Source organism: Peromyscus eremicus, chromosome X (assembly GCF_949786415.1).
Source record: "Peromyscus eremicus chromosome X, PerEre_H2_v1, whole genome shotgun sequence".
Classification (NCBI taxonomy): Eukaryota; Metazoa; Chordata; class Mammalia; order Rodentia; family Cricetidae; genus Peromyscus; species Peromyscus eremicus.
Window position 1 is genome coordinate 55,069,555 of NC_081439.1, and position 27,575 is coordinate 55,097,129.

At 43.1% G+C, this 27,575-nt stretch overlaps 1 protein-coding gene across 2 annotated transcripts; it reads left to right on the top strand.

Annotated features, from left to right (window-relative positions):
- The first annotated feature begins 1,392 nt into the window (after positions 1-1,392).
- Igbp1 (immunoglobulin binding protein 1) lies at positions 1,393-27,575 on the top strand. 2 transcript variants are annotated; one of them, XR_009376092.1, is made up of 9 exons: positions 1,393-1,691; positions 2,024-2,317; positions 10,140-10,335; positions 12,319-12,398; positions 13,089-13,201; positions 24,423-24,696; positions 25,882-25,982; positions 26,723-26,864; positions 27,469-27,575. XR_009376092.1 is itself a non-coding variant. In XM_059250993.1 (6 exons), exons 1-6 carry the CDS (start codon positions 1,501-1,503, stop codon positions 24,569-24,571), a joined length of 1,023 nt encoding a protein of 340 aa, XP_059106976.1. In that variant the 5' UTR covers positions 1,393-1,500; the 3' UTR covers positions 24,572-24,860. The 2 variants fall into 2 exon arrangements, 1 of the variants encoding a protein (XP_059106976.1); XM_059250993.1 differs by lacking the exons at positions 25,882-25,982; positions 26,723-26,864; positions 27,469-27,575 and having other exon boundaries at positions 24,423-24,860.

Here is a 27,575-nt window from a genome sequence, read left to right on the forward strand (position 1 = left end):
AAGTTCAATATCATCCTTGCCTACATAGCAAATTTGAGAACATGTTTCATAAAAAGAAAGTAAAGAAGGAAGAAAAAATGAAGGAAGAAAGGAAGGGAAGAAAGAAAGAAGGAACTAGTTGGCACACGTTTTGAAAAATAAAATTTATTTTTAAGAATGCATAACTGAATATATGAAAATATTGTTGGGGGTGGAGCTCTAGGAATTAGCTCAGTTGGTAGAATGCTTGTACAGGTTGCAGGTATAGGTTGTGTAGGTTTGATCCCCAGTACCACACAAACCGAATGTGGTGGCACACACTTATAATCTCAGCACATGGGATCAGAGGTTAAAGGTTATCCTCCTTCAAAGCCAGCCTGGATTACATGAGACCCTGTCTCAAAAAATATCATTCAACATGTAGTCAAAGTGTTGGGATATTTTATGTTTTGATTATGTCATCGAAATCTGACATGCAGTTTACTTTTTACAACACATCTCAACTTAAAATAGCCACATATAAGAACTAGGTAGCCACCTATTAAACAGCGCCATTCTGCAATGCTGCGGTGCTTTCCAAAGAGATCACTTTATTTTCTATTCCTATCATGACTCTGGGTAACTTATTAAGTACTCAAGCCAGCTAGAAGGTATCAAACTCATTCTGGTAAGGTGGATAGATTTGTAAATCACTAACTATTAATGCAGTGTGATCAGTGCTGTATGCATGCAGAGAAGAAACCCTGACGGCTGTCTGAAAGGCGCGGAGTAGGGGGAATGAGATCGCACAGAAGTGAAGCTTGACTTCGGGGGGGGGGGGGGGGGAGGGGGGCGGGACAGAGACCAGAAAGGAAGGCAGCCAGCTGTTGACAGATGGGAGCTGTGAGTTTCCAAAGATTCGGGATTAAAGAGAGAGGCTTCAGAGGGGGGCCGGCCCAAAGGGCATTCCAGTGTGTAAGGACAAAAGGCGGTGGCGGGAAGGGGAACCCAGCGCGAGAGGATCGGTTGGGAGCAAGCAAGAGCGGTGGAAGATGGAAGACGGACGGGAGCGTGCGCCCACTATGGCAAGCAAACCCACCAACCAAGAGGGTGGCCCTTAGCTGCCAGGACTCTACTTGGTAAACTGCTTGACTTGCGATGGAAGGCCAGCGTCTGACCCTCCCCGCACCGCACCCACGGGTTCGCCCTCTCACGCCAGCTAGCACTAGGAATTCAGCCCCGCCACTCAGAATTCTCAGAGTCCTGGGAACTTGCTAGTCCAACTTCTGGCCACACCCAGCCCATCTTCAGTAAAACAGCACTTACAACTTTAAAACAGGCTGCCTGCTGAAAATGAGTCCATGGAAACGGTTGCTAGGGCCGGTAAACTACTACTCCCAGAAGTCATTTGGGACACTTTGGTAAAAAGCAATTGGCCAATGATGTAACTGTTTCCTGGGTCGTGAGGGCTTTGGGGCTCTTCTTTACTGAGTTTACCTTTGACTTCGGTCAGAATTGTTCCGGGTTTCTTTCTCCCACAAGATGGCAGCGTCTAAAGACGAGTTACTGCTGCCGCGGCTTCCGGAGCTCTTCGAAACTAGCAAGAAACTTCTGGAGGAAGTGGAAGTAGCAACTGAACCCACCGGCTCCCGGACAATCCAGGATAAAGTGACCAAAGGATTGGACCTCCTTGAGAAGGCTGCTGGAATGTTATCGCAGCTTGATTTGTTCAGGTATGGGGGAGAGGGTCGTAACCGCAGAGAATGATTGGTTAGTAAGGGTGGAGCCATTGCGCCTGGGTGGAAAGGAACTTTAAGGCTAAAATCGCGCGGTTCCTGCTTGCTCACTCTGTGTGCATTCTTTTCATTGTCCACCTCTCTTCTGAGATGATTAATATTCCAGGACAATGCTCCCTAGTGTACGGCTGACTGCCTCGACCACTTTCTTTTAATCTGGCCAGTTGTTGTCTTTGTAACACTCTCTCCAAACTCTGTTCTCCCCCAGAAGCAAGGGCCACAGTTTAATGCTCAACCAGGCTTCACGGCCTCCTCTTTGCTCTTTCCAGCCGAAATGAAGATCTGGAAGAGATTGCTTCCACCGACCTGAAGTACCTGATGGTGCCAGCGTTGCAAGGAGCTCTCACCATGAAGCAAGTCAACCCCAGCAAGCGTCTAGATCATTTGCAGCGGGCTCGAGAACACTTCATAAATTTCTTAACTCAGTGTCATTGCTATCATGTGGCAGAGTTTCAGCTACCCCAAACCAAGAATAACTCAGCTGAAAATAACACTGCTAGCTCCTCCATGGCCTATCCAAATCTCGTTGCTATGGCATCTCAAAGACAGGCTAAAATAGAGAGGTGGGTCAATGGCTGTAATTTGAGGGCTGCAGTGCTGTTGGGGGTGCATGTGTTTGTGTGTGTGTGTGTGGACTACAGAATAGTGTATGTCATTTTCTTGATTCTCATTGAACATAGGCCAGGGTGAAAGCAAACTTTCCTGAGTCTTGAGAAGCCTTTGCCATAGTTGAGGGGGTTGTACCAAAACTACAGAACCCCTCAACAGACACCTTATGATTACCAGTAGTAACAATGTTTATTAGCCTGACCTTCAGGATTGGCAAAGTATATCCTAACTTTTTCCATATCACTGCATAATGCTGGCTGTATGGGGTAAATATCCCAAAAGTACACAGCATTTTGTGCTATTTATTGAGCGATTCTGTTGAGGAGTACAGGCTGAGATGTATAACATCCTAAATTAATCATAACCCTGGTACAGCATCATGTAACCTTGATGTTGTTTATTCTTAGTTCAAAAAAAAAGTCAATGAATGCTCAGTGTCTGAGAACAAAGTTAGGCACTGGGGATGCAGCCTGTCTGGGTGTTTGTATGAATGTGGGTGATCATTGTGCTCTGGTGAGAAGTGGAACAGAAAGAGCATGACCGGAGAAGATGTATAAAGAGATGCATGGGGTAGTGTGAAGGCAGTCAAGGGAACAAGGGAGGAGAGTAGGCTTCCTAGGAAGGGGATTTCTGTTCTGAGGTGTTTTAAGAGAAACGGGAATGTTAGCCTGAGGAGAGAGGGGATTAGCTCAGGGAAGCTGTAGCATTAGTAAAGCCACAGAGGCATTAAACAGTCCTGGAGTGGGGTTGTGTGGGAGGAGAAAAGTGCCCCCTCCCAAGCAACAAAATAAGGCTAGAGCAAAATGGTGGCAGAGAGGGGGAAGGGATAATGATGAAGACATCATAGAGAACTGGGATGTGAGGAAGGGAAGGGGCAAGCTTGAGAAAGTGTTGGAATCCAAGCTCCATCAGTAGTTACTCTGTGATTTGGGGCAGGTGTAAAATTGAGATAATAAGTACTCTTTCATAGAGAATTTTATAGAAGACTAGCAGAAATACATATGGACTCTCAGCATAGCTCAGTAGCTGGCACAGTAGGACTCAAGGTCAGGTGTAGTTAAATATTTGTGGTTAAAAGTAAGATCACAGAATCAGAGCTCTGGGTTTGAGTTTCAGCTTTCCTTATGGGTCGTTGGACTTTTGGGTAAGTTATTTAACCTGTCTAAGCCTCAGGTTCAGTCGTATGTGAAATTAAATAACAGTGGTACCTACTTAATATGGTTAAGAAGCAGTAATTGGCCCAGCACCCATGAGTAAATAGACAGTACAAATCGGGTTATAAATAAAAATAAATAAATAAAAGGACAAGGAGTTGGGAGGGAGGTAGAGTGAATCTGAGATGAGTTGGAGGGAAATATAATCAAAACATACTGTATGTGTGTATGAAATTCTGAAATCATAAAAATATATTGATGTTGTAAAGCATAAATCAGGCTAGGGGAGAGCAGAAACTGAGTACTGTGGCATGTTGAATTTGAGGTTCCTACTAGACAGCTAAGTAGAGATGTCCAGTAGCAGGAAGCTCATAGGTAAGGCTTGGAATCTAAAGGGTTGAGAATTAGTTAGGCTATTGAACAAATACTTATTAAGCCCTTCACGAATGCCAGGAACTGTTCTAGATGTTAGAAAGCGAGTGTTGTCATGAAGCTTTGATTCCGGTAGACACAGACAGTAAGCTGGTAATAAAATAAACTCAGCCTAGCGTGCAAAAGACACCAAGTTTGATTCACAGAGTGCGTGCACGCACACACAGACATACAGAAAGCAGAAGAGAGAGGAGGGAAATTTAATTTTCCAAGTTCAGGTGCTAAGGGTATGAAGAGTAATGAAATGTAGTTAGGGAACAGTGAGTCACGAAGATTTATAAAAACGTGGGCTAGAGTGATACAAAATAGATTCCAATAATCCTGTCTTTGACAACTGTGAACTGTGCCCATAGGCATAAATGAGAAGCTAAGCCAGTGACTCTTGTGTCCAGATAATCACCCCCAGGAAGACTGGAAGAGAGAGGCCAGGGGTGACAACAGCCGAGTGGAGGGCTGAGGGAAAGCCTTCCGAACACAATGGCCTATGAGATGAGTCTTGAAAGATCACTAAAACTAGAAACTATAGAGTTCCTGAATGTGGAAATAATATTACTCATTGTTGAAAATTTGCAAAATAAGCCTTAATCTTAGCATTCATAGATGTCATTGTTAACTTTCTGCTGTATTTTCTTTCAGATATATAGTTATTTTAGTTAATAAATTATGAAGAATACTGTAAATACAGCTTTTTATCCTGTCTCTTAAAAACTAATATTGTGAGCATTTCCCGTGTCATTTGAAACCATATTTGATGGTTTTGTAATATTCCATTCTATAGTTGTACCATAATCACTTAAACTATTACTGTCAAGTATTTAGATCCTGTTTTTGTTCTGTTTGCTTGCATTTTGGGGTATGGTTTTGTTTGTTTGTTTTGTTTTGTTTTTGATGTGTGTGTGTGTGATTCTAAGTAATGCTATGAACAAACATTTGTGCTTCTTTGGTTACTGTCTCCTTGGAATAGATTCCTCTTTGAATATTTTAAGACTCTTGCTGTATGGCAATTGTTGCCTTCCACAAGAACAAAGTCTTAAAGTATTTCCCATTTCACAAGTCCTGGATGTTAACACTAGAAAATTCAATTAGTCAAATAGAAAAAAGTATCTAATTTTGATTTTGATTTCTTTGGCCTGTAATCTTGATCTTTGAACATTTAAAAAAAAAAACTATGTGGCAGATGAGTTGTCAACACTACATTTATACTAATTCTCCTGGACTCATGTAACTATCCTATAATTCTTCTGACCATGGTTCTAACACCATTTATGGGTATTTCACGGTTGCTGGCTTTTTTCCTATTTCTTTCTTTTCCTTTTCTGTTGTGGTGCTAGGGATTGATTCCAGGACCTCATGCATATTAGGGAAGCACTCGACATCTCCAGCTCAAAGCCTTGGCTTTTCACTCCAAGTGTGCCCACATACCCAGGTCTTCACTACTTCAGTAAGTACACTGCCATTCACCTGGATGTGTAAGCAGGAAGCCTACGAGGTAGCTTCAAGACCTACCTTTTTCTGAATTTTGTCATCTAGTCCGTCAGCAGGGCCCGTCAGTTCTAGCAGCAGAAGGTATCTTATCCTGTTGTCTTCCATCTCCACCAGCACACCTTCCTCTAAAGCCATCAATGCCTCTCAACCTTAGGTAGGCAAGGCCCTGTGTAATCTGATGTCTTTCTCCAGTTTCATCGCATGTCATTCTTTACTTGTTTATTGGACCCAAACTACACTGGCTGCCATCCGGGTCTTTGAAGAGACCAGCTCCTTCCTTCCTTTGTATGTGCTGTTCTTTTTATATTAAATTTTCTTCATATGGCCAAGTCTTTATTGTTTAGGTCTCAGCTTAAGTGTTACTCTTTAGCGATCCCTTTCCACATCAGTCTCTTTAAGTAGTTAACATCTATCATTCTCTCTTCCCTCCATGTTTGCTTGCTTCATGGCATGTATGTAGCTCATGTGTCCATCCTCTCAGGTTCGTCTCTCTCCTACTAGGATGTGTGCTTCATAAGGGTAGGAGCCGTTTCTCTCTTGTTCACTGTTCTAGACCTAGCACAAGGCCTGGCATGTACCAAGTGCTCCAACAATGTTTACTGGTGAGAAGTAGGAGAAACCACATGAGCATGTCCCAAACAGAAGTAGATTGAAGTATGTACAGGGAATAAATCGATGGTAGTCGGTTTGACAGAAGCTCTAAGAGTTAGGATGAGCAGAGGTCTACGTGAAGGCCTGTGGACAGGAAAGGAAACAGTTGGGCCACAAGTTACCATCCAACTGGAATGAAGTGATAAAAGGGAAGTTAGAGCTGTCACAGACACTACTTTTGTAAGAAGCATTTATGTGACTAGAAAAATTATTCAGGGCAAACTTGCTAGCCAAATGAGAGTGCTTTCCTTGAACGCTCGAGGGCCTGGGCTCAATCTCCCATTCTGCAAACAAACAAAAACCCCAAGTTATCCAGACTCTTCCTTTCTGTAACTCCTTCTGCCCGTGACTCTAGCTACTGAGACTATCCTAAATAAAACACCTAAATGGCATGTCTTCTCTCATATCTGCTTCCCTGTGCATATTCTCTTAACCATCTTTCAGGACCAAGTGTGAGTGTGGTTGAGTAACAGCGCCTCCATTCTCTTAACAGAAATGAAAGAAGCCGGGTAAGTAATAAGACTGTAAGACTTAGTGGATTTAGGTTCTTAAGTGACAACTAGTGGCCACTTCCATAGACAAATGGAAATATGCGACTAAAACTTAGGAGTCTGTGTTGTGACTGATGTACAAAAAAAAGTTAGGCGCTCTACTGTGGTGAGTATAGATGTGTTTTCCAAGGAAAAATATGTAGGAAAAATCTAACAATTAAGCCTTCAGGGCAAGCTAGGAGAGAAAAGGGAAGGAAATAACCATCAGAAGAGACCCAACAAAGTACAAATAGAAGAATTTACAGAAGCAAAATGTTATATCCAGTCTAAGGCCTCTCTTTACATAGCCCCCTACATACACACACACACACACACACACACACACACACACACACACACCCTACCTTAACACATAGTTTAATTCATGCTGTTTAGCAGAGTATAATTATTTCAGTCTCTAGACTTGGAACTTCTTTTTTTTTTTTTGGTTTTTTTTTTCGAGACAGGGTTTCTCTGTGTAGTTTTGCGCCTTTCCTGGAACTCGCTTTGGAGACCAGGCTGGCCTCGAACTCACAGAGATCCACCTGGCTCTGCCTCCCGAGTGCTGGGACTAAAGGCGTGCGCCACCACCACCCGGCCTAGACTTGGAACTTCTTAAGGTCAGAGGCCTTGACTAGTAATGTATTAGTATTCTAACTGCATTGTATCTCATGATTCCCAGCCCAGTAACTGGATCATAGTTAAAGCTTGGAGGTATCTGGAGAGACAGATATAGAGTAGTATTCCAAAATGGAAGCAATACTGCATTGCAAAAACTGATTCTTTGGAATCAGACCATCTTGGGGTGACTAACTTCTACCACTTAATAGATGGGCATGGTCTGTCCCCCTCCCCTCCCCAAGCCCATTTTTCTTATCTGCTAGTAATGTATGTATTGCTGTTTACGAAGACTTTTCTTGAGCATTTTTCCATTTGATCCTCTAACAGCCCCGTGAAATAGATCCACATTATAAAGCTATGGGGATGTGCTTTTCAAATTGCCTTGACCAAAATTATATAACTAGGGGTCAGGCTAGAATTGAAACTCGGGTCTTCAAATTTCCAGTTCTAGCACTGTTCCTTCTGAAGCATAAAAGAGTCACTTGAAAGGGAAGGAAGTAGGTTAGAGAAAGGCAATTCTAAGATGGGGAGGAAAACAATGGAGTGAAACCTCACAGCTATGTACAGTGAAGGCGGGTAACTGACAGTGAGTCCTGAAAGAAGTGGATAGGGACAGAATGATAAAAAAGCAGGATGGAGGAACAGATGAGGCATATGGAGGAAGCATGAAGCAGAGATTTGAAGATAGAGGGGCAATTAGTGTTATAACTGCCCGGCCATCAGACAAGCCTGATGCTGGTATGGCATCTCCACAAAAGAGAATCATGTCTGATAATAGGCATTTGTGGTTGGCCCATTTGACACAGATTAGTCGTTCCTTAGCACTGTAACTGCTTGGAAACAGCACAAGGAAACTCCGAATCCGAGTGGTTATAGGGGTAAGGGATTCTAAGGCAATAGTTGGTCCACACTGGGGAGCCTGGGACACTGATAGAGTCTAGGGCAGTGGTTTTTGGTCTGCCCTTCAGAGCCCTATAGCTCCACCTTTGAATTATGTTAGGAGACTTCCTCTAGTTTTTCCAAGGCACATTTTTATTCGTATATTACTTACTGGGGTCCTATTCAAATGCTCATTTGAAGAAAGTCCCTTATCTAAGAGAAAAGTTTTTGTATGTTTGTTGTTTTTAAACCACTAGCCTAAAAGAACAGGTGCTGAAAAGCCAGGAGTTTAAAGGATGGAAAAGAGCTAAGTCACAGAAGCAAGGGATGGAACAGAGAGTGAACGGGCTGAGTGGTCATGGAGAAAGAGAAAAGCCAACTTTACTTACAGGACCACTAGACTCATCCAGAATTCATCCTGGAGTAGATACACCCTAGGACCCTTACGTGTTGTTTTCCTGTGACACAGGAAGAGGAGGAGGAGCTGTTTGTGGAACCAAGTAAACATTCTCGAGTAACAGTAGTAGTAGAATTCCTGAGCTAGGAATTGCCCTTTGTATTGTTTTACCCAGAAGGCTACGTATGTTGATATTGTAACATAGAAGATGCTTTCTTATTGGGTCAAAGAAGAGCCCAAGCGTTTTTATAACGGTGTCTACAGTGCAGTGGTCCTTGACTTTGGGATCAAACCTCTTCTTGTCAAAATAAGCTGGAAAAGGAGAGCAAGGGGCTAGGGAGATGAGAGAAGAGGAAGAAGGCATATATGCAGAGGAAGGAACGGAAAGAATGCATACACATAGAGTTCTGTATATAAACTTTGAGGAGTTCGAGGACCACTCCCCTCACCTTAAACTCTCCATCGACTTGAAGCTAAGACCTTATCTAGGTACTCCAAAGAAGAGCTTCCTATTCTGGAAGTGAGGCGGGGGTTCAGGCAGAGGGATTTGATAAGACTTATCTTGGAAACCATGGCATTTTCACTTGGCTCTTGTGTGTTGCAAGCCTTACATCCAACACATCAGCAAATGTTGCCTGTTTGGTATTTTAATGCGTCCATCTCTGACCACCTGCACTGCCGTCTCCCTAAAGTTGTGTTGGTATCTTACTTCCTTTCCCTGCGTTCTGTGTATTCTAGACACTCTTCCATGCGCATCTGCTTTTCGCTTTTAGAATATTCTTCTGGATCTGAGGATCACTCCCTGCCTTCTTGTCTTGGCTTTGCTCAGGCCATCTCTTCAGAAGGGTCGCTTCTGCTCACTTTGTGTGTACTAGCATGCCTACTTCCACACCATTGTCTTACCCATTCACCTTGCTTCTTACTGCTTCGTGGTGTGTATCCTCATCCACCTTGTCATCTATTCCTTTTGATCTGTCTTCCTCCGCTAGAATGAAAGCTGCCTGAAGGCAAGGATTGTCTGTTATAAACTGTGTTTAGCACTAAAAGTGCTTGTCACGCTCTAGAGATAATTGACAGATGAATGATAGATGAGGTACCAGAATGCATCCTGGAAAATGGGAATCATTTTCAGCCAAGATCATTGATTCTTAAAATTAGGTAGAGATGAGTCAGGATACCTCAGGAATGTATTGCATGAAAGAAAAAAGATGACCAGCTTTTCAGCAGTTTCATAAGAAGTCCTGCATCAGTGGCAGGTAAACAGTGACCTCTAAGATTTTGGCTTTCCTTGAAGATTCATCTTCGAAGTGGAGGACTTACAGGAAGCACTCTGTGGCACTGAATATCCAGCAGAGTGAGGATTGATATGGCCGGATGACTAGAGCATCTCATCCTGAAAGATAATGATAGGTCTTGCTGAGATCAAGATATGCCTAGGCCCTTTCTTACTTTGTAGTCTGGGGATTGGCTCTGGATTTTAGAATCTAGTCCTAGACCATAGACTATTTCCAAGGTAGGAATTGGCACACATGCTGCCTGGACATCTGCAAAGGCAGACGTTACTGTAGCCTTCTTTAGAAGAAGTCTGTATTTGTAAGTTCATGGGTAATGCTTTTCTGTGGAACAGATACAAGCAGAAGAAGGAGGTGGAGCATAGGTTGTCTGCACTGGAATCTGCTGTGGAAAGTGGTCAAGCAGATGATGAGCGTGTTCGTGAATATCACCTCCTTCACCTTCGGAGGTGGATTGCTATCAGCTTAGAAGAGATGGAGAGCATTGACCAGGAAATAAAGATCCTCAAAGAAAAAGACGCTCCAAGAGAGGTAAGCCTTGTCCTTGCCCACATAGCAATGGAAAGCTGCTGCCAGAAGTTCGAACGTTCTGCACAAGTGAAAGCAAATGAAAACCCTTAGCCAGATGTAGTAATGCACACTTAGAATTCTCTCTACCCAGAAGGCTGAGGCAGAAGCATCACAAGTTTGAGGTCTGTCTGAGCTACATAGTGAGTTCAAAGCCAAAGAAGTGACTTGAGATACAAAACAAAAGATCTCAAAACAAAAATTGGAAAACACTGGCAAAGTAACTCAGTGATGGAGAACTTGTCCAGCATGGGCAGAGCCCTCATTTTAATCCTCAGGACTGCAAACACTAGATCTTTGTAAGTTTCCATAAAAGCATTGTTCCCATTGGGATAAGTGGGAAAAGGCTGTGGTTGGCCAGGGTAGCTTTGCAGTTCATTATAGCAACCGGCCCTGGTAGCTTGTAGTCTAAGGCACTTAGTTAGAACTGGATAGTATAAAATTAAATTGGCTTTGACTGTGAAAAAAAGGGCATAAGGAGGGAAGGAGCCCTTTATAATCTACTTAATTATTATAGAAAAGGGAAAGGCCAGGATTAGAATGAGTAAGAAAAGCAGAACTAGGGAGTAGAGGGGGAGAGAAAGAGAAACAAGGAAGATGAAACAAAAGAGCAGGGAATGTGTTTAGGTTGGGGAAAGACTTAGAACTTAGCCTTACATAGTTGCACACTAAGAGACCAGTCAATACCCAGATAGGAGACCCTGCAGCGGGGGCATCGTCATGTACAGAATGCCCAGAAGACTACTTTAAAAAACCTGTAGAAGAGCTTTAGAGCATCTTTGACCATCCTAACCCTGTTCTGGAGCTTGCTCTGTGGTACAGGATACAACATGAATTGACTTGATCAGCTACCACAGTAATTGATCCTGAGGAAAACGCCAACCTGGTCCTTCATGGTGAAGGACCAGAAAATGAACTTACTCTTCCGTGGTCATAAGGCCTCTTGAGCATTTACCTAGGGTAATGGTTCTCTGGCATTTCGAGGTTAGACTCTTCTGAGTCCTTCCTTGTCCCTGCCTTGTTAGGTGTATGTGGTTTGGTTTGGTTTGGTTTTTTAACCTCTCATGTGGTACTGAGTTGGGCTCTGGAAGAGATTCAGTGAAAACCAAATGAACACCTTCTATTTAATCATACTTTTTTTCCCGAGACACAGTTTCTCTGTGTAACAGCCTTGGCTCTTCTGAACTCGCTCTGTAGACCAGGCTGGCCTCGAACTCACAATGATCTGCCTGACTCTGCCTCCCAAGTGCTGAGATTAAAAGTATGTGCCACCACTGCCCGGCTGTTTAACCATAGATTGTTCCAGCATGCCTGTATGCCTTTGTATAAAAACCACTAGTCTGCCTTTTCTCCCTTTATAGACTGGCATCAATTTCTAAAATACCTTAGAGGTTCTTGAAAATTAACAGCATAATTACATTGGGAAGGACTTTTGGAAGAAAGCTCTTAGTAATTCTTTTCCACAGACTGTCAGGCTAAAGGAAAACACTTCAGACTCAGCTCAAGGAGCTTATGTGGAACATGGCAGTAGGCTTTAGAATTTCCTTCTTTGGATGGGCCTATTTTAAAACCAAGTAGTTTTTTCCGTGTGGTAAGAAGTTTCCTGAGAGGACTTGCTCTCTCTCATTTTAGCAAAGTACTTAATACCCTTCAAGACTGATAAATAGAAGGAGCCACCAAGATGGCTGATAACCTGAGTCTGTTCCCCAAAAGCCACAGGATGGAAAGCAAGAACTGACTCCAGCAAATCGTCCTCTGACCTTCACACCTCACTCTCCCCCACAAGAAATAAATACATGTAAACCAAAAGCAGAAAGCTTGACCACTGTTAGTAGAAAGGGAGTGAATTTTGAACCCAGAGCTTTCTCAGCCCCAGAAGACTTGAAAGCCTGTGTGATAAAATGGGGAAAATGGCAAATGCATCTCTAAAATTAATTTTCTTCTTAGGCATCAACTTCTCACTCATCTCTTCCAGAGAAGCCTCCAATGAAACCCTTCATACTCACTCGGAACAAGGCCCAAGCCAAGTAGGTAGTGCTACACACTGACCGGCCTTTGCAGCCTCAGTTTGATGGTTCATGCAGTGCTTGAGGAAAAGACAAAATGGACATTTTTGCAAAGTTATGGCTTCAAGCATGAGTGGTGCTTTTTCCACAAAGCACCTAAAGCTTTCCTGATACTTTCTCCATGTCTGTCCTCAAAAATACCCTTCACATCAAACTTTTAAAAAGCCAATATAACACAGAAGTCAGTAAGTCGAATGCAGAATTGCATGCTTTCTGTGTTTCTTTCCTATTATTTACACTCTTCCTGCCTTCGTGAGCAGTTCTCAGAAGAACATCTGTGCCTACCCGTGATTTAATTCTGAGTTACTGGTGGTATTCCACAGAGTTGCAGGAAAGTATTCTCCACATTTCAGAACTTGCCAGTGTTAATTGCTAACTCCCAATGTTATTGTGAGCGCTGGCCCTTGGGATTGCTTATTGGGAGATGACCCTGGGCTATCTACCCTCTCACTATCGTGAAGGCTCTTGACTTTAATCCTTCCTTCTGGATGCCCTCTTTTTTGCATTGTTGGAGGAGATTGTACAAGTCCTCAAAAGATTGCCAGGTAGGGGAATGTGAATGACACAGATAGCCACCTCATTAAAGAGGAAAGAGGCTGTTCACTATTTCTATATTTGTTTAGTTCTCTAAACAGAATATGATTTTTGCAGAGTATTTGGAGCTGGTTATCCAAGTCTGGCAACTATGACGGTGAGTGACTGGTATGAACAGCATCAGAAATACGGAGCATTACCAGATCGGGGACTAGCCAAGCCGACACCAGGTATGAAGCAACGGGAGGAAGATGGTTATGCTACCGATTCCTTACACCTTCCCAACTACAACCTGAGCAGAGTTAGTCTAAGCCAAGAGTCTGACAAGAATCGCCTAGTCACTGTCGTTTTACCATTAAAACAGTAGCGGGTGACTCTGAACAGGGTCATTTTTTGATCTCTCCCAATTATGACATGAAAAGACCAGCCAGATAACAAAATCACAGACCCACTTGTGGTAATGACAGAGCAGATTGTGTCACGCTGGTCCCTGGACAGTCAGAAATTACAAACTGAACATAATATTTTTAAAAGAACAATTCCTACATGTACTTGGAAAGTGACCAGGAAGAGGCATGAACTGGAGGGCAGGCCACAGTTTGAAGGAGGGAGGGGAACTTAAAATCCCTTGAAAGCAGGCCTTCTGATGTTGTGTGTTCCTGGTGTTCAGTTTGGTGGTTAGACCACGGTAGGCACTCAGGCGTCTTTGAAAGGGAACGATGGGCACAGGTTAGAGAAATGAGCATTATGTAGCAGGAAAGAAGTCACAAACAGTACACTGTTGCTACTTCACAGGCGAGACATTGTCTACCCTCTGAGCCTCAGTTTCCTTGTCTCCTTTGTCTTAATTATGTGAAGAAAACATTCTTATCTCCATTTTAAGATGGAGATAATCGTCTGTAAGAAGTGATGTATCAAAAAAAAAAAAGAAGAAGAAGAAGAAGAAGAAGAAGAAGAAGAAGAAGAAGAAGAAGAGATGTATCTTACCTTCACTAATACAATGGCCAGGCTAGGATTTAAATTCAAGCCTTCAACTTTCCAGTGTTAGTGCTCTTTCCAATAGAGCATATACACACACACACACACACACACACACACACACACAAGCCTTCAACTTTCCAGTGTTAGTGCTCTTTCCAATAGAGCGTACACACACACACACACACACACACACACACACACACACACACACAAGCCTTCAACTTTCCAGTGTTAGTGCTCTTTCCAATAGAGCGTACACACACACACACACACACACACACACACACACACACACACATTCACACCAACACACACCAACATTAACCAGTGGCCATTTGAAAGGTGTTCTGTTTTGTTTTGTTTTGTTTTTTTAATAGATTTTCACCTCAGGGCATGCTGTACTTCCATGACACAGAATAACTAAAACTCAGATAGAAATTTCTAGACTTACTGACTAAGGAATGAGAGCATTGAATTTAAGGTGACCATACCAACTGCAAAGTGAAGAAGATATTCCAGAAAGGAGGGAACCACACAGGAGGAGCCCTCATGAGCTGGAGAATTCAACAGTTTAGCAATGCAAGCGAGAGAAATGGGCATTTCGGCTCCAAAGAGTTCCATGGTTTTCTAAAATTAAAAGTTACTACTCTAGAGGCTAGAAGGTCAAAATCTCTATGAGACAGATGCTCTTCAGCTTAGCACAGGGTCACATCTTGATTGACCCATGGGAGCTGGAGAGGGAGCCCAGCAGGGAAAGCTGTTGCCACCAAACCTGCGAACTGGAGGTCAGATGCCTGGCACCCCTGTCAGTGCTGGGTGGATGGGGTGATCTCCCTGCAGCCGCAGCATTCATGAGGTACAGCTGGGATTCCCAGAACAAGCTAGTGAGGTGGGCTAGCTGAAGCAGTGGGCTCTGGCTCAAATGAAAGGCCTCACTCCAGTGTATAAGGTGGGGCAGTGCAGGTAACCTTTGGCCTGTACGTGCACACGTGTGCACACATCCCACACACGTGTAAAAAAAGCCTTTAATACATTTAGCCCACTGAACATCGCAACTTAGGAGTATAGTACACTATGGAGAAGGCTTTAAACTTTTCCCACTTACAACACCTTTTGACCCAGGAAGTTTTGTGTAACCATGGGTCTATATGTATATGAAATAGGTATACTTGTACCATTGAGATGGCTCAGCAGGTAAAGGTGCCTGCTGCCAAGCCTGACAACCTGACTCGCATCCCCACGACCCACAGTGGAGAGAGAATCAATTCACAAGTTGTCCTTCAACCTCCATAAGCATGATATGGTATGTGTGCCCTCATACACATAGCCATACACAGACGGGTAATTAACAAAAGTTTTATTTTTAAAGAATTTTTTTTAGTTATATGTGTTTGCATGGGGATGTGTGCTTTCCATGCAGGCTGGAGGACCCGAGTTCAATCCCTAGAACTCGTGTTTTTGAAAAAGTCCAGGGTGGTGGTGCATACTCTGGAATTCCAGTGCTGGGGAGGCAAAGACGGGATCCCCAAAGCTCACCAGTGAGCCAGTCTAGCCACACTGGTGAATTTCATGTTCATTGAGAGACTTCATTTGAAAAATAGAAGATACTCAGTGTCGACCTCGGGTCTCGGCACACAGACACATATTCCCCACATGGGAAAAATTTGAAAGCATACAGAAATAAAGTCCACAGAAAGCCAAGACGGCAATTCTTGTTGATGTCCCATTAGAAAGAGCAGGAGCCAGAGAGAGCATCTTAAAGTGAGGGGGAAGGCAGGAAATTGTAACCCTATTCAATGAAGTGAGGACGTGACCGCTCAAGGTGTGGTCGAGACGAAGGTTTGTATTATAGTATTAGGAACAGTACAGCCATGTGGAGAGTCCAGAGAAGGGAGAGAAGTAGGAGACTGGCCACGACCGGCAGACTGAACTGGGCCATGAGAGGAGCAAGAGACCTTCACACACACATATGTGAGTACATGTACACACACGTGCACGCACACACACACACAGAGAGAGAGAGAGAGTAAGACAAGCTATAGACTGATACAAAATATTTTAAAAGATAGATCTGATAAGGGACTGTTATCCAAAATATTCTCTTAAGAGTCAATAATAAGAAAATGAACAGCCAGATGAAACAAAATTGACCAAAAAAAGATCTTTATTAGATACTTCACTGAAGAAGATGTGCAGATGCACATTTAGATGTCATTTAGATAATATAAATTAAAAGAGATGCCAGTACTCATCTATTGGAATGGCCAAATCCAGAACACCTTAAATCTAAGTGGAACAAACCTTCAAATGAGAAATCAGGGATTGATGATCTTAGCACAGCTGCCTACTGTCAATAGGAAATGGTGTGTTTCGAAATATAAAAAATGCAAATATCAAAAATATCAAAAATGAACAAAACTACAGTAATATTAGATGAAGCCGATGTCAAGAGAAAAGGAGAGTTTGAAAGATCATTTCGTACTGATAAAAGGAAGGGGCGAGTGCCCAGGAAGACACATGAGTTGTAACAGTACGTGCCTGTTACCACGCTTCAGATCACAGGAAGATAAAAGCAAGTAAATGGAGGATTAGACAAGCCCGCCGTCACAGTCGGGGTTTATGAACTCCACATGTTGAAAGCCTGATGCCCAGTGCAGCAGGTAGGGCTCCGGAAGTGAGTGGATCCTGGAGTCTTTGCCTTCCTCAGTGAACTGCCCCACTGGTAGGTTTATAATGTGATGGGCTGTTAGTAAGTGATCGACGCTTAGGAGGTGGGGGCCTTGTCAAAGGGAGCAGGTCCTTGAGGGCCCCTTCTCTCATGCTCCCCGCTCTGGTCCCTGGCTGCCACGAAGCAAATAGCTTTGCTCCAACACATGCTCTTCACCGTGATGTTCAACCTCGCCTTGATCCCCAAGTTATGGGGACAAATTACGAAGAATTGGAGCAATGAGCCAAAGGAAAACTTGGCTCCAATTGTTTTTTCAGCCATGTTGTCAGTAGTGGGAGGCGGACCTACACAGTTGAGAGTGTTCATACTTCTGTTAGTAATTTATAGAATTATGTTTACCGGTTAGGCTATAGAAAACCTGATCAACACTGTCAGTCATCATACACCGTTTGGCAACAACAGCAAAATAAACATTTTCAAATAAATATGACACATTCAACTTAGAGTATAGGCCATCATACATTTCCATTAATTTTCAGAAATTGAAATCACAGTGAATGTGTTCTTAGACAATAACATATCTGGGAAGTCCCCCAAATATTTAGGAGTTAACACATTTTTAAGTAACCCACGAGTCAAAGGAAAATTATACCGGAAGAGCATCAGAATTTGAGGAATAGGATCAAAGCTATGCGGAGAGGGAAATCGGTCGGTATAATGTTGAAAATGCCGTGCTGGGGGAAGAAAGACAAGAAAACCAGCAACCTAAGGTCCCACTTCAGTAAGTTGGGAGAAAAGAAAACAAAAAGTCAGCCCAAGTGAAGGAAACAAGAAAGATGGGAGATCTAAGAGTTAGTTGATGGTGGTTCCACAAAAGTTGAATACAGATATACATCTATGACGTCATGGTTTCACTTCTTAATATAGACAGTGCTTCTCAACCTTCCTGATGCTGCGACCCTTTAGCACAGTTCCTCATGGTGTGGTGACCCCCAACCATAAAATTATTCTCACCACTACTTCAAAACTGTAATTTTGCTACTGCTGTGAATCATAATGTAAATATCGGATATGCAGGATATCTGATAATGCAATGCCAAGGAGGTCACAACCCACAGGTTGAGAACCACTGGTATAGACCCAAGAGGAAGAGACAGTGCACCCATAAAATAACTGAAGCCATAGCATCGTTGTTTTTACTAGCCCACTGTGGATGCAGTATGCTTGGATGCCCATACATACCAGAACAGATAAGCGAGTTTTGGTATATTCATATGATGAGCTGCTGTGTAGCTATAAGGTTAAACTAACTGTAGTTCTTCAGCTGCACAAAGCACACCTAATTATGTGTGGAAAAGCCAAATACAAAACATATATACTGTGTGATTTCATTCATATAATGTTCAAAACAGATGAAACATGTATGTGCTGATTAAAAGCCAGTGGGGGATCAGCAATGCAGTTGGACCTGAGGGGGTTTCTGCAAAGTTAGTGTTTTATATTTCTGTATAGGTTCCAATTACATGAACTTGTTAAGTGTATTAACAACTCATTGATCGACACTCACATTTATTTTTCCATTTTTTACATGTATTTATACTTTTAAAAAATACAAAATAAAGTTGGACAATATTTACAACACACATAGATGATAGTGAATCCCTGTGAACCACAAAGTAAAGATAGGAAAAGGCAGGTCATCTTTGCTTCATATAAACAGGTTACTGGCATCTGCAGGAGACACCAGGGGCTAACCACCTGGAAAAGCCGACAGTGAGTTTCAAAACAGTTTGTTCAGGAACGACAGCAGTGAGTCCAATTTAAGAACAGCACTCGAAACTAAGGGAGCTTTTGCTATCCAGTAAAATACAAGCCAATCTGGTGAGATGGCTGAGTGGGTAAAAACTAAGCAAGCAAAAAACACCCATGATTGAACAACCTGAAAGGGGTAGAGTGGCCCAGCCCTTAATGAACTCTTGGAAGTAACCTATCCGGTCTCACAGGGCAGGGGCCCACACTATTCAAATAGGATCTCCCAACTCATGTTAAAGCATTATTTCAAATTTGTCCTTTTTTGTTTTGCTCTGTTTTATGTTGCTACAAGTGAAATCAAAATTGGGACAGGAGCAATGGAGAAGACAGAGGAGGGGCATGTAAAAGTGAGGCGCCATGCTCCTCCAGTATGTGTGAAGGCAGCTGAACGGAGCCCCTGGGAAACTGGGATAAGCACCCCAAGTCACAACCTTCTCAAAGTTCAGACAAACTTCACACAAAAATTAGCAACAGATTGTGATGATGCTTGGAAATCTCTGAATGTACTTTTAAGTAGATGGATTGTGTGATATGTAGAATGTATTTCAGAACTATAAGGAAAATCACCAAGATCATATCCCATACAAAACTAAGGGGCTAAAAGAGAAATTTGCAAGCACTCTAGAAGGCTAGGTCAACAAAAGCCAGGAGCGACCCTAGCACTTGGGAAGTGGAGGCCGGACAGCAGAGTACAAAGTCACCCTTAGCTACACAGTTCTAGGCCAGCCTCGGCTACGGGAAACCCTGTCTCAAAACGCAGCACACAAGAACAAATATGATAGAGTGCTTTCCAATGATTTGTAAGATACTATTTGAAAAGTAGCCTAGAGCACAGAGGGACCATCTGAAGTAGGGTAGACTTGGAAAGCTGAAGTAGTGGGAAAGAACAGTGAGTTAAAGCCTGAAAATGCCTTCCCAGGTAAAAAGGAAAAGAATACGAAAATCAACAAGAAGAGATGAAAATCAAAACAGAGGTGATACGGAGTTGGGAGAGAAGAAAATGTGATAAGAATGTGTTGTATGAAAAAAGATTAAATACTTTTTAAACAAGGAGAACTTAAACTAAAGAAACTGATCAAGAGGATTTGGGATAAATATTAAAGATAACAAAGAAGAGCTGCCATATGGATAATGGAATTACCTAAACAAGAAAACCAAGGCAAGGCGGGAAATTGAATATAGGGCTGGGTATTATAGCACACACTTATAAACCTAGCATTCAGGCTGAGGCAGGGGGCCACTCTGGGCTACATAGGAAGTATAAGGCCAGCCTGCAGGATATAGACCCTGTCTGAAAAAAACAAAACCAAACAAACAAATAAAAAACATACTATATTCTTGGAATTTTTCACCCAGAATGACTAAGACTAGTTCAAATAAAACTAATTTTTAAAAAAAATGTAAATGTCATAGACATCTCAGTATTTTGCGTGTGGTTTACTTCTGAAGGAAAAAAGTCTTAGCTTGCCTGTGAACTATGACATGCTTCATGTTGTGAAAAAGTAGCAAATATTTAAGATCCCCAGAGAGGAAAAATAGGAGCCAAGAACATTGTATCTGATAAAAACTTTTAAGTATAAAGAGTCTAGATGGCTTTCAAAATCCAGGAAGTAAGAAATACCATTGCCATGGTCCCTCCCTGAAGAACTTGGTAGAGAATGAGGTTCAGACAGCCGCAGTGGTGACTGGAGATCAGTTATTCGTAGAACTGATACTGAGAGTTAAGAGGGGGTGCATATGTAATACTTACAGGCTTGGATAATGTGCATCTCTAATGCAACCACTTCTTAAAGTGAGGAAATAAGAAAAGTGTACGGACAAAGCTTTAACAGTTCTCAGTGATTACGGTGGTAGCAGTGTTGATGTAATTAATTAATTCAAGGCTGTACGATATAAAGGAGTATAAATGAGTAATTGTCTGATAGCCTTACTCTGTCCTGTCTTTGAGAACACAGGTGTAACTCAAAAGAGTTTCAATTTTAAAATGGAAGTAACAGCAAGCAATGCTATAACCCTAATATAAACACATGAAAATGTATATTTCATAATAAGTGCATAGACCTTTGCTTTAGCCACTGAAAAGACTAGAAACAAAGAGTAGCCTCGTAATAAGCATACCTACTAACCTAAATTGTGGCACTAAAATACCATTCCCAGCCTGGCACAGTGGCACTGGCCTGAAATTCCAACACTCGGGCAGCAGGTAAAGATAATGCAAGGTCAAAAGGCCAGCCTGGTCTACACAGTGGGGTCCTGTCAAAAAAAAAAAAAAAATCTCATCAAAGGAAAGCAGAACATCTTAGAGAAAGAGCTGTTTCGAGTTCTGAAGGGGAAAAGTCAAGATCAGGTTAGATAATGTGTTGAGAAAGATCATTTCCACTAGCCAGTTCGATTTCAGAAAGGGTAGTGGGGATCAGGAATGGAGCTCAGTCACAGAGCTCCTGCTTAGTATGTGCAGTGTTTGCTCCCACCCCCAGGACCACAAGATGAAAAAGAAAACAGAGGGTGCAGGTGGAGCTCAGTAGAGCACCTACTCAATGTTTATAAAGCTTTGGTTCATTCCCCAGCACCCCATACAAAAACGGCAATTATCTGTAACATAAGTACATTTACCAACCAAACCTATCCTATCAAAACATTAATGACTGACATAGAAAGCAATGTACAAACTTACGGGTATCATGCAGTGTTTCAGTATACATATATATTGTATGATGTTTTCAAAACAGGATAAACATAGCTGTCTCCACAAACATCATTTCATTTCATTAAAATATAAAAATAGAAATACCATATGATCCAGCAGTCCCACTACTGGGCAGATATCCAAAGGAAAGCATTCAAAATCCTAGCTTTTCCCTTCTCTTTCTGTGGCTGTAGGGATGGAACCTTGGGCTTCCTTCACAGATGCTAGGCAAGCACTCGACACTGAGCTTACCGTCCAGGCCTCCCATAGCTTTTATTAGTATGTTATCATTATTTAAGATGGTAATTCTATGCCGTAGAATACCAAAAGCGTTCCTCCGGTGCAACTGTAACTTAGTACCCACTGACCATGCTTTTATCCATCCCTCCCTCTCCTGTGCTCTTTCCAGCCTCTGGTAACCACTCTTCTTCTCTCAACTTCTATGCTGTCGACCTTTTAGATTCTATGTATGAGTAAGATCATGCAGTACTTTTCTTTCTATGGCTGGCTTATTTCACTTAATGCTCTCCAGTTCCAGCTGTGTCACTTCAAATGATAAGATGCTCATCCTCTTTAAGTCTCTGTATTTGTAACACATTTTCTTTATCCATTCTTCAGATGATGGGCACGTGGGTTGATTGCATTTTTTTTACACTGCGAGTGAACATGAGTGCAACTATCTCCTGGACAGACTGATGTCATTTCTTTTGGATATTTGCCCGGTAGCAGGATTGCTAGAGCATATGGTAGCTCTGCTTTTAATTTTTAGGTAACTTTCCTAATGTTTTCCACAGGGACTATACTAACTTATAACCCATCAATAATGAACAAGGGTTCTTTTTGCCCGCATCCTTTCCCGAACTTATTTTTTCCCTTTTTGATAATAAGCATTCTTAAGTTTCTGAAGTGAAGCTGGGTCTCATTGTGTTTTTGGTTTGCATTTCTCTAGTAACTAATAATGTTCACCATTTGTTCATATATTTATTGGTTATTTGTATGTCTTTTGAGAAATGTCTACTTAAGTCTAGTGCCCATTTTTAAATTAGATTATTTCGAGGGTTTGGTTTGGTTTGGGTTTTTTTTTACTATCGAGTTTTCAGAGTTCCTTGTATATACACCCCTTATTAGTTTCTGGATATATACCCCTTATTAGTTTCTGGATATACACCCCTTATTAGTTTCTGGATATATACCCCTTATTAGATGGAGACTTTTCTCTAAACTTGTAGGTGTCTCTTTACTGTTGATCTTTTTTTTTTCTTGCTGTGCAGAACCTTTTTGTTATGCTTTGAGATAATCCCATTTGTCTGTTTTTGGTTTTGTTTCCAATGCTTTGGGGGTTTTACCTAAAAAGTCCTTGCAGGCCAGCAAGATAAAGGCTGATAAAGGCATTTGTCACCCAAGATTGATGACCTGAGTTCTAACACCAGAACCTACATGGTGGAGGAGAGAACCCCCCACAAGTTGTCATTTTGTGGCAAGCCCCCTCCCCCACACAGAAGCACACTAAATAAATAGAAAAACAAAGAAATCAATTTTAAAACCCCTACCTCTTCCAATGTCTGAAGTGATTTCTCCTGTTTTCTTCTAGTAATTTTATATTTTCAGTCTGATATTTAACTATTTTCAGTAGATTTTTATAACTGAAAGATCGAGGTCTAGTTTCATTCTTCTGCATGTAGACAGTCAATTTTCCCATATAATTTACTGCAAAGACTGTTCCCTGGGTGTGTTCCTAACACCTTTGTTAAAGATCTATGGCCATAGCTTCTTGAATTTACTTCTGAGGTCTCTTATTTCATTCCTTCGGTCTGTATATCTGTGTTTAGGTCATTACCATGCTAGTTTGGTTATTGTGGTGTGTTTGTGCATGTGTGTGTGTTTGTGTGTGTGTGTGTGTGTGTTTGTGTGTGTGCGTGTGTGTGTGTGCGCGCGCGTGTGCGCCTGCCTCTCTGTGTCTTTGTATGTATTATATGTGTTTGTGAGGGTGGATGTGCATCTAAGTGGAGGTTGCCCGAGGTTGACATCAGGCATCAAGTATCTTCTTCAATTGTCGTCTCTTACTGAACCTTCAGTTCGTCAGTTTGACTGAGCTAGCTTGCGAGTAGGCACCAGAGATCTGCCCGTCTCCGCCTCCCCAGTGCTGGGACCACAGTCACGGACTGTTGTGTCAGTGCTGGGGATCTGAACTCAGGGCCTCATGCTTGTGCAGCTAGCTCCCCAGCCCCAAAGGAGACATACTTTTCTCAGAAAATGGTGTGGGTGTTGTGTTATTGAGATGTGAACCGAGGGCTGGAGAGATGGCTCAGCCGTTAAAGGCTAGGCTCACAACCAAAAATATAAGAGATGTGAACCGAGAGAAATGTGAGGACGTTTCTTTAAGCACAATTAGAGGAAAACTGAAGACCTCCAGCAATCAAATTCCAACTCTTGTTAAACATCTTTCAAAGAATGTGAAATTGCAAAAAGCACACAAATCAACTATCAGAGTAGATGCGACTGTCCATGGCACCATGTCATTCATTTGATTCTTAAGCATGGCTGACAGTGTGAGAATTCTGTAACATTAACAAATTCAAGGAAAAGTAAATACGTGGAAAGATCGTGGGACTATAGTAAAGGAAGCTGGGGCTGGCAAGATGACTCAACAGTTAAGAGCTCTCACTGCTCGTCTGCAAGAGCAGGTTTAGTTCCTAGTACCCATGTGCTGGCTCACAACAGCTTGTATTTCCAGTTCCAGGGGATCCGCCATCCTCTTCTGCCCTCCGAGGGTTCCTGGGGCTCATAAACTCTTACAGAGATACGTATACCTAATTTCTTTAACCTTAAAAAAAATTAATTAAAACAAATTGGTAGAGCAATAATTACCTGTAATGCTGCATCCCTGGAAATTCACAAATCATATAGATTTTTTAACTTCTATGATTTCGGGTTTCTAGGGTTTTTATTTTTGCTGATGGGTGGGGTTTGGGGAGGGGTTGGTTTTATTCGCTTGTTTTTGTTTTGATGAAGGGATTGTTGGTCATTTAGCAAGAATCCTTTCCCAAAATAGAATCCATTTGTTGAGGACACCTCTATGATCTTGGCTTCTGTGAAAACTTCTGGAGGCATCTTTACTTGGTACCGTGGCATCGTGTCTAACATTCAGTAATAGCCATGTCCTTCCCGTTTGTGCCATGCCTGGGCAGCTAGTTGTGCTCTCTTCCCGTTGTCTGCTTGTGTTCAGAGCGGAGCTGCGCTCCCTAGTGGTGTTGATCTGCATGTCTTCAGCTTCTCTCTCCTCTTTCTCACTCTCCTGGGTTAGCTGACTTCACACAAGCAGCTCCACAGCAGCAGGATCAGGAAGAAAAGGATGAAGAGAGTGAAGAGAAAGCTGTGCACAGACTGCGAGAGTGGGACGACTGGAAGGACACCCATCCCAGAGGCTACGGCAACCGGCAGAACATGGGCTAATCCTCCTGAAGGGCAGAAGGACCACGTGGTGCGCACCAAGGACAACCTCAGCAGGGTGCAGTGAAGGCAGCCGTGCAGAGTCTTGCTTTGCATTCAGTTGTGTCAAATAATTGCTTGTACCCTAGGTAATGACCAGAGATTTTGTTTGGCTTTATTAATTCTCATCATGGTGATTTTAACTGGTCAGGAAAGAGCACTAAGAAATGGCTCTCTATAACCTATGATAGTATGAATTCATTCTCTTAAAAAAGTAATAAACCCCCCTCTAATATGTGGGCCTATGCACAAATGTGGGTATCAGCTGGTTTTGTCGTTTGTGGTGGAGCAGCAGGGTTCGACTGTGGGTCTCGGGGTGTCTGGAAAGCCTTGTCATATGCCTTTATTCTGAGCAAGAATTGCCCTGGGTCTGAACTGCCCATGCTTTCCCCCTTCCCACTAGTTGTGGTGTGACCCTGTGAGCACCACCCATACTCTGGAATAACGCTAGACAAGCAGAAATGGCAGAAGAGCACCTCTGCTCCAAGGCACTGCTTTCAGAAATTAGAGCTGTGGGGAAGGGACCCTTAAAGAATTAGTCTCATGAGTATGTTGGTTCGTACCACTCAGCTCACCACTTGGGAAGTAGAAGGCTCAGAAGATGAAGGCCATCCTTAATTACACGAGTGAGGCCAGCCTCAGCTGCATGAAATTCTGTCTCTAAATAAATAGAAGGCCTCCGTTATAAAATTCCTGCCTACCTAGTCCTAGCCCTGACCATGAGAAATGGGAGTTCCAGAGAGGCTGCTCTGCAGAATCATCCTTTACCGTCACGGGAACATTAGCCTAAGCCTTAAGGTGAACACCACCTCCAAGCCCACGGGACCTCCTTGTCTCTGTGGCTCCAAACCTGGTGTAGTAGGAATGTATGCCTCTGTTAGCTGGCTGTGTAGTACACGCCTGCTGATTAGATAAGTAGAAGTGGACAAGAGGGATGATGCCCAGGATGCTGACAGTCTGAACTCTCTGGGATGGAGGGGCTGGTACCCTCTAAGAGCAGCCTATGATCTGCTCCGAGAACATCCTTTTGTTCTGTGGCTCCAGTCCACTTTGGTTTCCTTTGAAGAGGAAGATGACTCAGCCCTCCGATTCTAGCTCCTGCAGTCTGAGGAGAAGGCTTTGCAGAGACTCAGTTCCCTCTTGTTTATAGGGTGGGAAGTGGAGGCCTGTCAGGTGCTGAGGAGGAGGTTGTTTCGTGGGTGGTGACAGCAAGAAGGCTACCAATAATATATTTGTATACTTCCTAATAAAGGATCCATCTCCCCCTCACACAGAGGCTCCTGAAACTGGTAGCGCATGGATGACATTTCCTACAGAGCTAGAAGCAGTGTTCTCAGCCTTCCTCCAGTTGTTCCCAGGCTACCTCTAGCCACAGGTTTGTCTTCTGCCCGTAGAACCCCACCCTGAAGTTGTTTGACTTACAGACTAGCCAGGTTGACTTACACCCTGGTCTGAGTCTTAGAAGATTGTACGTTTTGTAACCTCCACCTTCATTGAGAGCCTCCACACACACAGACACCCAAAGAGGCAGACCACACAAAGTAGGTTCGAATCCTGGCTTGGACAGGTAGAACCTGTGTGAGTTCATGCAGTAAAACCCCAAAAGTGTCTGTCTTCTGTTGATGTAGAGGATGTCTCCTAGGTCTGGGATAATTACGTAAGTCATGGCCACCACTGTAATAAAGTCAGGCAGCTGAAGAATAAGGTTTCCACGTTGGTATCAGGGCCGTGACTGGGCTGTCCAGGAAGAAGGGAAAGGAAATGGGCAGGTAACAGGCCTTTACTGTGAGGCCCTTTCCCACTCTCAGCACAAAGGCCTTGCAAAGGCAGGCCTACTGTCCCCATGCTACAGAGCAGGATGGGCCCAGCAGAGTGGCTTCATCAAGCCCGACTTGCGCTTCTGGGTTCCTTATGCTTTTAGTCATGTGTCTTCGGGCAGCTCCCTGGTGGGAGCATCCTTAAAACTAAAACTGCCATTTAAACACCACTGGAACTCTCCAGGCTCCTTCTCGGTTGACTCAGCAAAGGAAAGGTTGTGCCAGTTTCCCGCCTCTACTCCCTCAGCTAAAGCCAGAGGGAGGTGATGAGCAACCCATCTCCCTCCATTCTCCTCAGCACTATGTGCCTGATGCCTCACTGCTCAGAAACCAAAAAAGCACCACCTTCTCTACGCCCACCAGAGCCAGGCCTTCCAGGGTCCCGGAGGCAGCTGGTTTGGGTGAATTCCAGGAACCAGGCTTCTCGATGCTTTTGACAGGTAACAATACTGCTTCTCAGTTCTGCCTCTCGTGCGCGTATATATGTATGCCTGCATTTCTGTGCTTATACCTAGGCCGTTTTTGTTTTTGTTTCCACTCTCACACCCTGTCGGGCAAGCTCTATCCTCAGGGTCTAGTGAAGGAAACTGTCTCAGAGAGATGAATCAGTGGCTTCGCACCGTCACACAGCTAAGCAAAGCCATGTAGATGCTGAAGTTGAGGGAAAGCATTTGTCTTCTGTGGCTCTCACATAGAGGGCAGTTTGATCTGCAAATGGTGGCCCAGGGCACTGTGCACACCTCTGATGCCAACACAGAGGAGACTGAGCCAGGAGAGCTTCAAGTTCAAAGCAAGTCTGAGATCCTGTGGAAAAAAGAAAGTCCAGTATGGTGGCACACAAGAATAATGCCAACACTTGGAAGTGGAGGCAGGAGGATCAGGAATTCAAGGCCAGCCTTAGCTACATAGCCAGTTGAAGGCAGCCTAGGTTACATAACAGTAAAAAGAAAGAAAAACAGGTGCTGAGGGAGGAGGATAAGGCAAGGAAGAGGAGGAGCAAGGCGGGGGGCGGGGGTGGTTCACATTCATCTTTTATCTTTCCAGTTTTGTTTATTCTTGAGTGGCCTTAAAGTCTTGCCTCACCTGAGCACTGGGATTCCAGATGTGTACCATCATTACCAATATAAAGTAATGTTTCTTCTCGAGCCGGG

Excerpts from the sequence above, each read along its gene's own strand:
- Igbp1 (XM_059250993.1), top strand. The coding sequence starts at position 1,501 with ATGGCAGCGTCTAAAGACGAGTTACTGCTGCCGCGGCTTCCGGAGCTC. Across the intron at positions 2,318-10,139 it reads AGACAGGCTAAAATAGAGAG|ATACAAGCAGAAGAAGGAGG; the intron begins GTGGGTCAATGG and ends TCTGTGGAACAG. Across the intron at positions 13,202-24,422 it reads ACTAGCCAAGCCGACACCAG|CTGACTTCACACAAGCAGCT; the intron begins GTATGAAGCAAC and ends CTCCTGGGTTAG.